This window comes from Oncorhynchus keta, unplaced genomic scaffold, assembly GCF_023373465.1.
Source record: "Oncorhynchus keta strain PuntledgeMale-10-30-2019 unplaced genomic scaffold, Oket_V2 Un_contig_6342_pilon_pilon, whole genome shotgun sequence".
Lineage (NCBI taxonomy): Eukaryota > Metazoa > Chordata > Actinopteri > Salmoniformes > Salmonidae > Oncorhynchus > Oncorhynchus keta.
The window spans coordinates 68,476-80,336 of record NW_026288807.1 but is presented as its reverse complement, the minus strand read 5'-3'; the positions used below and the strand labels follow the sequence as shown (position 1 = coordinate 80,336).

The 11,861-nt window shown below is 39.7% G+C and overlaps 1 protein-coding gene across 1 annotated transcript; it reads left to right on the top strand.

The window, feature by feature from the left end:
• Positions 1-537: 537 nt before the first annotated feature.
• LOC127925841 (zinc finger protein 239-like) lies at positions 538-3,474 on the top strand. The gene is made up of 2 exons (XM_052511154.1): positions 538-744; positions 2,735-3,474. The coding sequence occupies exons 1-2, from the start codon at positions 538-540 to the stop codon at positions 3,419-3,421; spliced, it is 894 nt and encodes a 297-aa protein (XP_052367114.1). The 3' UTR covers positions 3,422-3,474.
• Positions 3,475-11,861: the final 8,387 nt, after the last annotated feature.

Genomic DNA, 11,861 nt, shown 5'->3' with positions numbered 1-11,861 from the left:
TATATACCTTGAGAACTCTTGAATTTAAGTTGTTTCAATTGCTTAATTTGTGCAGTGGTCATCAAGCTAAAGGTGTATGAAAATGTGATGACTGATATTTTTATCTAAGTAAAAATAAAATGAATCTATAAGAAATTGCCTTCAACACAGTTTCCTTTGTATGTCTTCATATCAATGATTATTTAATTAATAAAATGAAAATAAACATTTTCAGCAACTGCGTTACCAACTCCAGTTAGCAGATGGCGATATCCGCATTTAATGAGACGTTGCCAATGTGACGTATAATCTAGTGGACGGAACGCTTCTTCAACAACATGGCTACTGATTCAATCACCTCGGAACATACATAAAACATATACATTAAAGCGCTTTAGACGTTTCAGTTAGTTTAAAACACGTTTATGTCGTATCTAGTTACCCTTCATTTCTATATTTATGTTTTTGTTAGCCATCTAGATGGGTGGTTAAATTACCAGTAGCCTAGAAGCTAATTAATGATAGCTAGCTAGCGTTACCTTGCTAACATCCACGACCATGAGCTCACCAAGCTACACCCCACCTGCTAAAGAAGAGGAGGTCTGCTGGACGAAGAAAGAAGCCCCCGTGAAAGAGGAGGACGAAGAGGAGGCTGTTTCAGTTAAACAAGAAGTAGAGGGTGAAGCTGTTGGAGTGAAAGAAGAGGAGGAAGAGGAGGTGGATGTTACTGTGGAGGAAGAGAAACAAGACAGTGCCGCTTTGGGAGTGAAAGAGGAGGAATTGACTGTCACAGTGAAAGAAGAAGATATTTTCAGAGTGAAAGAGGAGGAGGATGCCGTCTTTGGAGTGAAGGAGGAGGGGGAGATTACTGTCACATGGGAGGAGGAGGAGGAAGAGATTGGAGATATAATTAACACCAGTGAGTACCGTCTCAAAACCAGAAGTACAAACTATGCAGTTTTTAAGCTATTGTGTGGTTTTTACTGAAGTAATATACTTGAATATGTAGTTCTGTATTGTAGAAATGGTTAACGCTGTCAGATAGTGTATCACCATCAAACAGAGGGCCGTTAACAATGGGTCAATGCATCCTATGACATTGATCAAAATACTGTAGTCCTCATTATCTATTATTATAGAGCTCTGTTCAGCCTGTAAACATGACATCATCTATTATTATAGAGCTCTCCTATAAACATGACATTATCTATTATTATAGAGCTCTGTTCAGCCTGACCTATTATTATAACATGACAATATCTATTATTATAGAGCTCTGTGCTCAAACCATGACATTATCTATTATTATAGAGCAGCCTGAAGACATGACATTATCTATTATTATAGAGCTCTGTAAACATGACATTATCTATTATTATAGAGCTCTGCTCAGCCTATTAATAGAGCATGAACATGACATCATCTATTATTATAGAGCTGAGCTCTGTTCAGCCTGTAAACATGACATTATCTAGAGCCTTAAACATGACATGACATTATCTATTATTATAGAGCTCTGCTCAGCCTGTAAACATGACATTATCTATTATTATAGAGCTCTGTTCAGCCTGTAACCATGACATTATCTATTATTATAGAGCTCTGTTCAGCCTGTAAACATGACATTATCTATTATTATAGAGCTCTGTTCAGCCTGTAACCATGACAATCTATTATTATAGAGCTCTGTTCATGACATTATGACTATTATTATAGAGCTCTGCTCAGCCTGTAAACATGACATTATCTATTATTATAGAGCTCTGCTCAGCCTATAAACATGACATTATCTATTATTATAGAGCTCTGTTCAGCCTGTAAACATGACATTATCTATTATTATAGAGCTCTGCTCAGCCTGTAAACATGACATTATCTATTATTATAGAGCTCTGCTCAGCCTGTAAACATGACATTATCTATTATTATAGAGCTCTGTTCAGCCTGTAAACATGATATTATCTATTATTATAGAGCTCTGTTCAGACCTATTATTATAGAGCTCTGTAAAACATGACATTATCTATTATTATAGAGCTCTGTTCAGCCTATAGAGCTCTGTTCAGCCTAACCATGACATTATCTATCTATTATAGAGCTCTGCTCAGCCTGTAAACATGACATTATCTATTATTATAGAGCTCTGCTCAGCCTATAAACATGACATTATCTATTATTATAGAGCTCTGTTCAGCCTGTAAACATGACATTATCTATTATTATAGAGCTCTGTTCAGCCTATAAACATGACATTATCTATTATTATAGAGCCTCTGACATTATCTATTATTATAGAGCTCTGTTCATAAACATGACATTATCTATTATTATAGAGCTCTGTTCATTATAGAGCTCTGCTCAGCCTGCCTATAAACATGACAGCCTGTATCTATTATTATAGAGCTCTGATCAGCCTATAAACATGACATTATCTATTATTATAGAGCTCTGATCAGCCTATAAACATGACATTATCTATTATTATAGAGCTCTGTTCAGCCTATAAACATGACATGATCTATTATTATAGAGCTCTGCTCATTCCATGAATTATCAGATTATACTTGAAGCTCTACATTATTATTATTATAGTAGCCACCAAGTTTTTCTTTAAATAGGAATCATTTCTGGTTTAAACCTCATAGGTAGACAGTTTTATCATGTGCTGGTTTCATTCTGGTCTCTGATTAGTATTTAATTGAATGCTATTTTTGTCTTTAGCAGGAGAAAGACCAGACACCCACTCTGACAGCAGGAACAGTCCTTCAGGGAACCAGACCCAGAGACGCCCAAACCAGCGAGACCACATCACTGCTCCCGCTGTGGAAAGAGTTTTACTAAGTTACGGAATCTAAAAGAGCATGAGAGGACACACACAGGAGAAAAGCCTTACCAATGTTCCCAGTGTGGAAAGAGTTTTACCGTGTTAACTAACCTGAAAAGGCATGAGAGAATACACACAGGAGAAAAGCCTTACCAATGTTCCCAATGTGAAAAGAGTTTTACTGTGTTAGTTAACCTGAAAAGACATGAGAGAATACACACAGGAGAAAAGCCTTATCAATGTTCTCTGTGTGGCAAGAGTTTTACCCAGTTAAGGTCCCTGAAAAGGCATGAGAGAGTACACTCTGGAGAGAAGCCTTATCAATGTTCCCATTGTGGAAGAAGTTTTAGGTCGTCTGCAAACATGAAGGAGCATGAGAGGACACACACAGGAGAAAAGCCTTTCCAATGCTCACATTGTGGAAAGAGTTTTACCCATCTAGTGAGCCTGAAAAGACATGAGAGAATGCACACAGGAGAAATGCCCTACCAATGCTCACATTGTGGAAAGAGTTTTTCCCAATCAGCAAAACTGAAAAGACATAAGAGAATGCACACTGGAGAGAAGCCTTTCAAATGCTCCCATTGTGGAAAGAGTTTTACCCAATCAGGGGCCTGAAAAAGCATGAGATAGAGAAGAAGCTATGTTCTTTATGTTCTTGACTGAGAATGTGTTTTTGTTAATGACAACTTCAATAAAACCCAATAAAAATATATTTTTAAATATTTGTTATAATTTCAATACTTTAATTGAATATAGAGTACCTCTGTTTTTAAGTATACGTTCTCTGTCCATCAGTCGCTGTGGATGGAGTGGAGCATTAAATATAGAGTCCTGGACAGAGTCTTGTCCATCAGTCTTGCTGTGGATGGAGGGGAACATTAAATATAGAGTCCTGGACAGAGTCTTGTCCATTAGTCGCTGTGGATGGAGGGAACATTAAATATAGAGTCCTGGACAGAGTCTTGTCCATCAGTCGCTGTGGATGGAGGGGGAACATTAAATATAGAGTCCTGGACAGAGTCTTGTCCATCAGTCGCTGTGGATGGAGTGGAGCATTAAATATAGAGTCCTGGACAGAGTCTTGTCCATCAGTCGCTGTGGATGGAGGGAACATTAAATATAGAGTCCTGGACAGAGTCTTGTCCATTAGTCGCTGTGGATGGAGGGGAACATTAAATATAGAGTCCTGGACAGAGTCTTGTCCATCAGTCGCTGTGGATGGAGTGGAGCATTAAATATAGAGTCCTGGACAGAGTCTTGTCCATCAGTCGCTGTGGATGGAGTGGAGCATTAAATATAGAGTCCTGGACAGAGTCTTGTCCATCAGTCGCTGTGGATGGAGTGGAGCATTAAATATAGAGTCCTGGACAGAGTCTTGTCCATCAGTCGCTGTGGATGGAGTGGAGCATTAAATATAGAGTCCTGGACAGAGTCTTGTCCATCAGTCGCTGTGGATGGAGTGGAGCATTAAATGGATAGAGTCCTGGACAGAGTCTTGTCCATCAGTCACTCCTGGACAGAGTCTTGTCCATCAGTCGCTGTGGATGGAGGGGAACATTAAATATAGAGTCCTGGACAGAGTCTTGTCCATCAGTCGCTGTGGATGGAGGGAACATTAAATATAGAGTCCTGGACAGAGTCTTGTCCATCAGTCACTGTGGATGGAGTGGAACATTAAATATAGAGTCCTGGACAGAGTCTTGTCCATCAGTCGCTGTGGATGGAGTGGAGCATTAAATATAGAGTCCTGGACAGAGTCTTGTCCATCAGTCGCTGTGGATGGAGGGGAACATTAAATATAGAGTCCTGGACAGAGTCTTGTCCATCAGTCAGTGGAGGGAACATTAAAGAGTCTGGACCATCAGTCACTGTGGATGGAGTGGTCCTGAGCATTAAATATAGAGTCCTGGACAGAGTCTTGTCCATCAGTCGCTGTGGATGGAGTGGAACATTAAATATAGAGTCCTGGACAGAGTCTTGTCCATCAGTCGCTGTGGATGGAGGGGAACATTAAATATAGAGTCCTGGACAGAGTCTTGTCCATCAGTCGCTGTGGATGGAGTGGAGCATTAAATATAGAGTCCTGGACAGAGTCTTGTCCATCAGTCGCTGTGGATGGAGGGGAACATTAAATATAGAGTCGTGGACAGAGTCTTGTCCATCAGTCGCTGTGGATGGAGTGGAACATTAAATATAGAGTCCTGGACAGAGTCTTGTCCATCAGTCACTGTGGATGGAGTGGAGCCCATTAGTAAGACACAGCTCAGTCGCTTGATATGAGTTGCCTGATCTTGTCCATCAGCTGTGATAACATTAATATATAGTTTTATCATCAGTCAGTACATTAAACTAGAGTCCTGGGTTTCCATCACTTTATCTTTTCACTGTGGATGGAGGGGAGCATTAAATATAGTCGTAGTGATAAACTTTGCTTTGCCTTTAGGGTTGGTCGTCCTGACCAGCTCCATTATTGCAATAGAAATGACAAATTCTCTTTAACTTGATTAGAATTACCACGACACTCTGCTCGGGTCATGAAAATCCATTTCATGGAGCTCCAGACCAATAGTTATTGTGCTGACGATGTTGCTTCCAGACGCAGTTTGGAACTCGCTCCTGGGACACCACTCGGCAGTCCCGTCCTGTGAGCTTGTGTGTCCTACTTGTCCATCAGTCACTTCGTAGCTGAGCCGTTGTTGCTCCTAGACTTGTGTGTCCTACCACTTCTTGTAGCTGAGCCGTTGTTGCTCCTAGACTTGTGTGTCCTACCACTTTGTAGCTGAGCCGTTGTTGCTCCTAGACTTGTGTGTCCTACCACTTCGTAGCTGAGCCGTTGTTGCTCCTAGACTTGTGTGTCCTACCACTTCGTAGCTGAGCCGTTGTTGCTCCTAGACTTGTGTGTCCTACCACTTCGTAGCTGAGCCGTTGTTGCTCCTAGACTTGTGTGTCCTACCACTTTTGTGTCCACTCGTAGCTGAGCCGTTGTTGCTCTAGACTTGTGTGTCCTACCACTTCGTAGCTGAGCCGTTGTTGCTCCTAGACTTTTGTGTCCTACCACTTCGTAGCTGAGCCGTTGTTGCTCCTAGACTTGTGTGTCCTACCACTTTGTAGCTGAGCCGTTGTTGCTCCTAGACTTGTGTGTCCTACCACTTCGTAGCTGAGCCGTTGTTGCTCCTAGACTTTTGTGTCCTACCACTTCGTAGCTGAGCCGTTGTTGCTCCTAGACTTGTGTGTCCTACCACTTCGTAGCTGAGCCGTTGTTGCTCCTAGACTTGTGTGTCCTACCACTTCGTAGCTGAGCCGTTGTTGCTCCTAGACTTGTGTGTCCTACCACTTCGTAGCTGAGCCGTTGTTGCTCCTAGACTTTGTGTCCTACCACTTCGTAGCTGAGCCGTTGTTGCTCCTAGACTTTTTCCAACTTCACGAGAACAGCACTTTCTGTTAACCGGGGAGGGCAACTCTAGCAGGGGAAGAAATTTGACGAACTGACTTGTTGGTAAAGGTGAACATCGTATGACGGGTGCCACGTTGAAAGTCACTGAGCTCTTCAGTAAAAAGCCATTCTGCCGCACATGTTTGTCTATGGAGATTGCATGGCTGTGTGCTCGATTTTATACACCTGTCAGCAACGGGTTTGGCTGCAATAGCAAAATACGCTAAATTTTTTGAAGGGGTGTCCACATACTTTTGTATATACAGTTGTAGCCGGAAAATATTGACACCCCTTGCACTTTTTTCAAATAATACACCATTTCTTCCAGAAAACTGTTCAATTGAAAACATATTTTAGTGTCCACATAAGTGTGTCTCCGGTATTGTAGTCGAACAAAAAACGGAATAATTTATCAAGTGTCGGCTTATTACACAAAGACATCTTAAAATGGCCTAGAAAACATCAGTGGCACCTTCCGAGAAGTAGTGAAAATAATTAGATTTCAAGCAGGTGATTCTCCTTTACTTTGGAATTGAACTCACCTGTGGTGAAGCTGCAGGTACCTGCAGTATAACAATCACTCATTCAGCCAGTTTGAATAGAGAAAGGACTCATTCAACCAGTTTGAATAGAGAAAAGGACTCATTCAACCAGTTTGAATAGAGAAAAGGACTCATTCAACCAGTTTGAATAGAGAAAAGGACTCATTCAGCCAGTTTGAATAGAGAAAAGGACCCATTCAACCAGTTTGAATAGAGAAAAGGACTCATTCAACCAGTTTGAATAGAGAAAAGGACTTATTCAACCAGTTTGAATAGAGAAAAGGACTCATTCAGCCAGTTTGAATAGAGAAAAGGACTCATTCAGCCAGTTTGAATAGAGAAAACTCATTCAACCAGTTTGAATAGAGAAAAGGACTCATTCAACCAGTTTGAATAGAGAAAAGGACTCATTCAACCAGTTTGAATAGAGAAAAGGACTCATTCAGCCAGTTTGAATAGAGAAAAGGACTCATTCAGCCAGTTTGAATAGAGAAAACTCATTCAACCAGTTTGAATAGAGAAAAGGACTCATTCAGCCAGTTTGAATAGAGAAAAGGACTCATTCAGCCAGTTTGAATAGAGAAAAGGACTCATTCAACCAGTTTGAATAGAGAAAAGGACTTATTCAACCAGTTTGAATAGAGAAAAGGACTTATTCAACCAGTTTGAATAGAGAAAAGGACTCATTCAGCCAGTTTGAATAGAGAAAAGGACTCATTCAGCCAGTTTGAATAGAGAAAAGGACTCATTCAACCAGTTTGAATAGAGAAAAGGACTCATTCAGCCAGTTTGAATAGAGAAAAGGACTCATTCAGCCAGTTTGAATAGAGAAAAGGACTCATTCAGCCAGTTTGAATAGAGAAAAGGACTCATTCAGCCAGTTTGAATAGAGAAAAGGACTCATTCAGCCAGTTTGAATAGAGAAAATGACTCATTCAGCCAGTTTGAATAGAGAAAAGAAAAGGACTCATTCAACCAGTTTGAATAGAGAAAAGGACTCATTCAGCCAGTTTGAATAGAGAAAAGGACTCATTCAACCAGTTTGAATAGAGAAAAGGACTCATTCAGCCAGTTTGAATAGAGAAAAGGACTCATTCAGCCAGTTTGAATAGAGAAAAGGACTCATTCAACCAGTTTGAATAGAGAAAGGACTCATTCAACCAGTTTGAATAGAGAAAAGGACTCATTCAGTTTGAATAGAGAAAAGGACTCATTCAGCCAGTTTGAATAGAGAAAAGGACTCATTAAACCAGTTTGAATAGAGAAAAGGACTCATTCAACCAGTTTGAATAGAGAAAAGGACTCATTCAGCCAGTTTGAATAGAGAAAAGGACTCATTCAGCCAGTTTGAATAGAGAAAAGGACTCATTCAGCCAGTTTGAATAGAGAAAAGGACTCATTCAACCAGTTTGAATAGAGAAAAGGACTCATTCAACCAGTTTGAATAGAGAAAAGGACTCATTCAGTTTGAATAGAGAAAAGGACTCATTCAGCCAGTTTGAATAGAGAAAATGACTCATTCAGCCAGTTTGAATAGAGAAAAGGACTCATTCAACCAGTTTGAATAGAGAAAAGGACTCATTCAGCCAGTTTGAATAGAGAAAAGGACTCATTCAGACAGTTTGAATAGAGAAAAGGACTCATTCAGCCAGTTTGAATAGAGAAAAGGACTCATTCAGCCAGTTTGAATAGAGAAAAGGACTCATTCAGCCAGTTTGAATAGAGAAAATGACTCATTCAGCCAGTTTGAATAGAGAAAAGGACTCATTCAACCAGTTTGAATAGAGAAAAGGACTCATTCAGCCAGTTTGAATAGAGAAAAGGACTCATTCAACCAGTTTGAATAGAGAAAGGACTCATTCAGCCAGTTTGAATAGAGAAAAGGACTCATTCAGCCAGTTTGAATAGAGAAAAGGACTCATTCAACCAGTTTGAATAGAGAAAAGGACTCATTCAACCAGTTTGAATAGAGAAAAGGACTCATTCAGTTTGAATAGAGAAAAGGACTCATTCAGCCAGTTTGAATAGAGAAAAGGACTCATTCAGCCAGTTTGAATAGAGAAAGGGACTCATTCAACCAGTTTGAATAGAGAAAAGGACTCATTCAACCAGTTTGAATAGAGAAAAGGACTCATTCAGCCAGTTTGAATAGAGAAAAGGACTCATTCAGACAGTTTGAATAGAGAAAAGGACTCATTCAACCAGTTTGAATAGAGAAAAGGACTCATTCAACCAGTTTGAATAGAGAAAAGGACTCATTCAGCCAGTTTGAATAGAGAAAAGGACTCATTCAGAGAGTTTGAATAGAGAAAAGGACTCATTCAGCCAGTTTGAATAGAGAAAAGGACTCATTCAGCCAGTTTGAATAGAGAAAAGGACTCATTCAGCCAGTTTGAATAGAGAAAAGGACTCATTCAGCCAGTTTGAATAGAGAAAGGGACTCATTCAGCCAGTTTGAATAGAGAAAAGGACTCATTCAACCAGTTTGAATAGAGAAAAGGACTCATTCAGTTTGAATAGAGAAAAGGACTCATTCAACCAGTTTGAATAGAGAAAAGGACTCATTCAACCAGTTTGAATAGAGAAAAGGACTCATTCAGTTTGAATAGAGAAAAGGACTCATTCAGCCAGTTTGAATAGAGAAAAGGACTCATTCAACCAGTTTGAATAGAGAAAAGGACTCATTCAGCCAGTTTGAATAGAGAAAAGGACTCATTCAGCCAGTTTGAATAGAGAAAAGGACTCATTCAACCAGTTTGAATAGAGAAAAGGACTCATTCAACCAGTTTGAATAGAGAAAAGGACTCATTCAGTTTGAATAGAGAAAAGGACTCATTCAGCCAGTTTGAATAGAGAAAAGGACTCATTCAACCAGTTTGAATAGAGAAAAGGACTCATTCAGTTTGAATAGAGAAAAGGACTCATTCAACCAGTTTGAATAGAGAAAAGGACTCATTCAGCCAGTTTGAATAGAGAAAAGGACTCATTCAGACAGTTTGAATAGAGAAAATGACTCATTCAGCCAGTTTGAATAGAGAAAAGGACTCATTCAGACAGTTTGAATAGAGAAAAGGACTCATTCAACCAGTTTGAATAGAGAAAAGGACTCATTCAACCAGTTTGAATAGAGCAAAGGACTCATTCAGCCAGTTTGAATAGAGAAAAGGACTCATTCAGACAGTTTGAATAGAGAAAAGGACTCATTCAGCCAGTTTGAATAGAGAAAAGGACTCATTCAGACAGTTTGAATAGAGAAAAGGACTCATTCAGCCAGTTTGAATAGAGAAAAGGACTCATTCAACCAGTTTGAATAGAGAAAAGGACTCATTCAACCAGTTTGAATAGAGAAAATGACTCATTCAGCCAGTTTGAATAGAGAAAAGGACTCATTCAACCAGTTTGAATAGAGAAAAGGACTCATTCAGTTTGAATAGAGAAAAGGACTCATTCAACCAGTTTGAATAGAGAAAAGGACTCATTCAGCCAGTTTGAATAGAGAAAAGGACTCATTCAGCCAGTTTGAATAGAGAAAAGGACTCATTCAGACAGTTTGAATAGAGAAAAGGACTCATTCAGCCAGTTTGAATAGAGAAAAGGACTCATTCAGCCAGTTTGAATAGAGAAAAGGACTCATTCAACAAGTTTGAATAGAGAAAAGGAATCATTCAGCCAGTTTGAATAGAGAAAAGGACTCATTCAACCAGTTTGAATAGAGAAAAGGACTCATTCAGCCAGTTTGAATAGAGAAAAGGACTCATTCAACCAGTTTGAATAGAGAAAAGGACTCATTCAGCCAGTTTGAATAGAGAAAAGGACTCATTCAGACAGTTTGAATAGAGAAAAGGACTCATTCAGCCAGTTTGAATAGAGAAAAGGACTCATTCAGCCAGTTTGAATAGAGAAAAGGACTCATTCAGCCAGTTTGAATAGAGAAAAGGACTCATTCAACCAGTTTGAATAGAGAAAGGACTCATTCAGACAGTTTGAATAGAGAAAGGACTCATTCAGCCAGTTTGAATAGAGAAAAGGACTCATTCAGCCAGTTTGAATAGAGAAAAGGACTCATTCAGCCAGTTTGAATAGAGAAAAGGACTCATTCAACCAGTTTGAATAGAGAAAAGGACTCATTCAACCAGTTTGAATAGAGAAAAGGACTCATTCAACCAGTTTGAATAGAGAAAAGGACTCACTCAACCAGTTTGAATAGAGAAAAGGACTCATTCAGCCAGTTTGAATAGAGAAAAGGACTCATTCAGCCAGTTTGAATAGAGAAAAGGACTCATTCAACCAGTTTGAATAGAGAAAAGGACTCATTCAACCAGTTTGAATAGAGAAAGGGGAGTTTCTCCTAGCCACCATGTTTCTACACCTGCATTACTTGCTGTTTCGGGGTTTTAGGCTGGGTTTCTGTACAGCACTTTGAGATATCAGCTGATGTACTAAGGGCTATATAAATACATTTGATTTGATTTGACTTTGGTGGTCAAGATGTGTTGGTATCTGTACTGATGGCGCAAAAGCCATGACAGGGAGAGATAATGGAGTTGTAACACGTGCAAGAGGTTGCTCCCGACGCCACTTGGGTCCACTGCAGCATCCACCGAGAGGCTCCTGCTGCCAAGGGAATGCCTGACAGCTTGAAAGACGTTTTGGACACTACAGTGAAAATGGTTAACTTTGTTAAAGCAAAGGCCCCTGAACTCTCATGTATTTTCTGCACTATGTAATGCTTTTACAACAACAGAAGTGGTTATCAAGATGGAAAGTAAATGACACGTTTTAAAAAAATATATATATTTGAGAGACGAGCTTAAAGTTTTCTTTACTGACCATAATGTTCACTTGTCTGACCCCCTTTGCATGGTGACGAGTTTCCCACACGACTGGCCCGTCTGGGTGAAAGTTTTTTCTCGCCCGAATGATCTGAATCTAGGATTACAGGGACTCTCCGCAACTATATTTAACGTTGCGGGACAACATTTAGGCTGCTGGTTAAACTGTCAGAGCTCTTCTCTGTCTGCATTAAACAGATCGCTCCATTGTTGTATGATGTTTTTGTGTGCGAATGAACTCAAGCTTA

What these genes read in the sequence shown, in the direction of transcription:
- LOC127925841 (XM_052511154.1), top strand. Translation starts at nt 538, where the DNA reads ATGAGCTCACCAAGCTACACCCCACCTGCTAAAGAAGAGGAGGTCTGC. An exon ending in AAGACAGTGCCGCTTTGGGA is followed by an intron (nt 745 to 2,734) that starts GTGAAAGAGGAG and finishes CTCTGACAGCAG; the next exon opens with GAACAGTCCTTCAGGGAACC.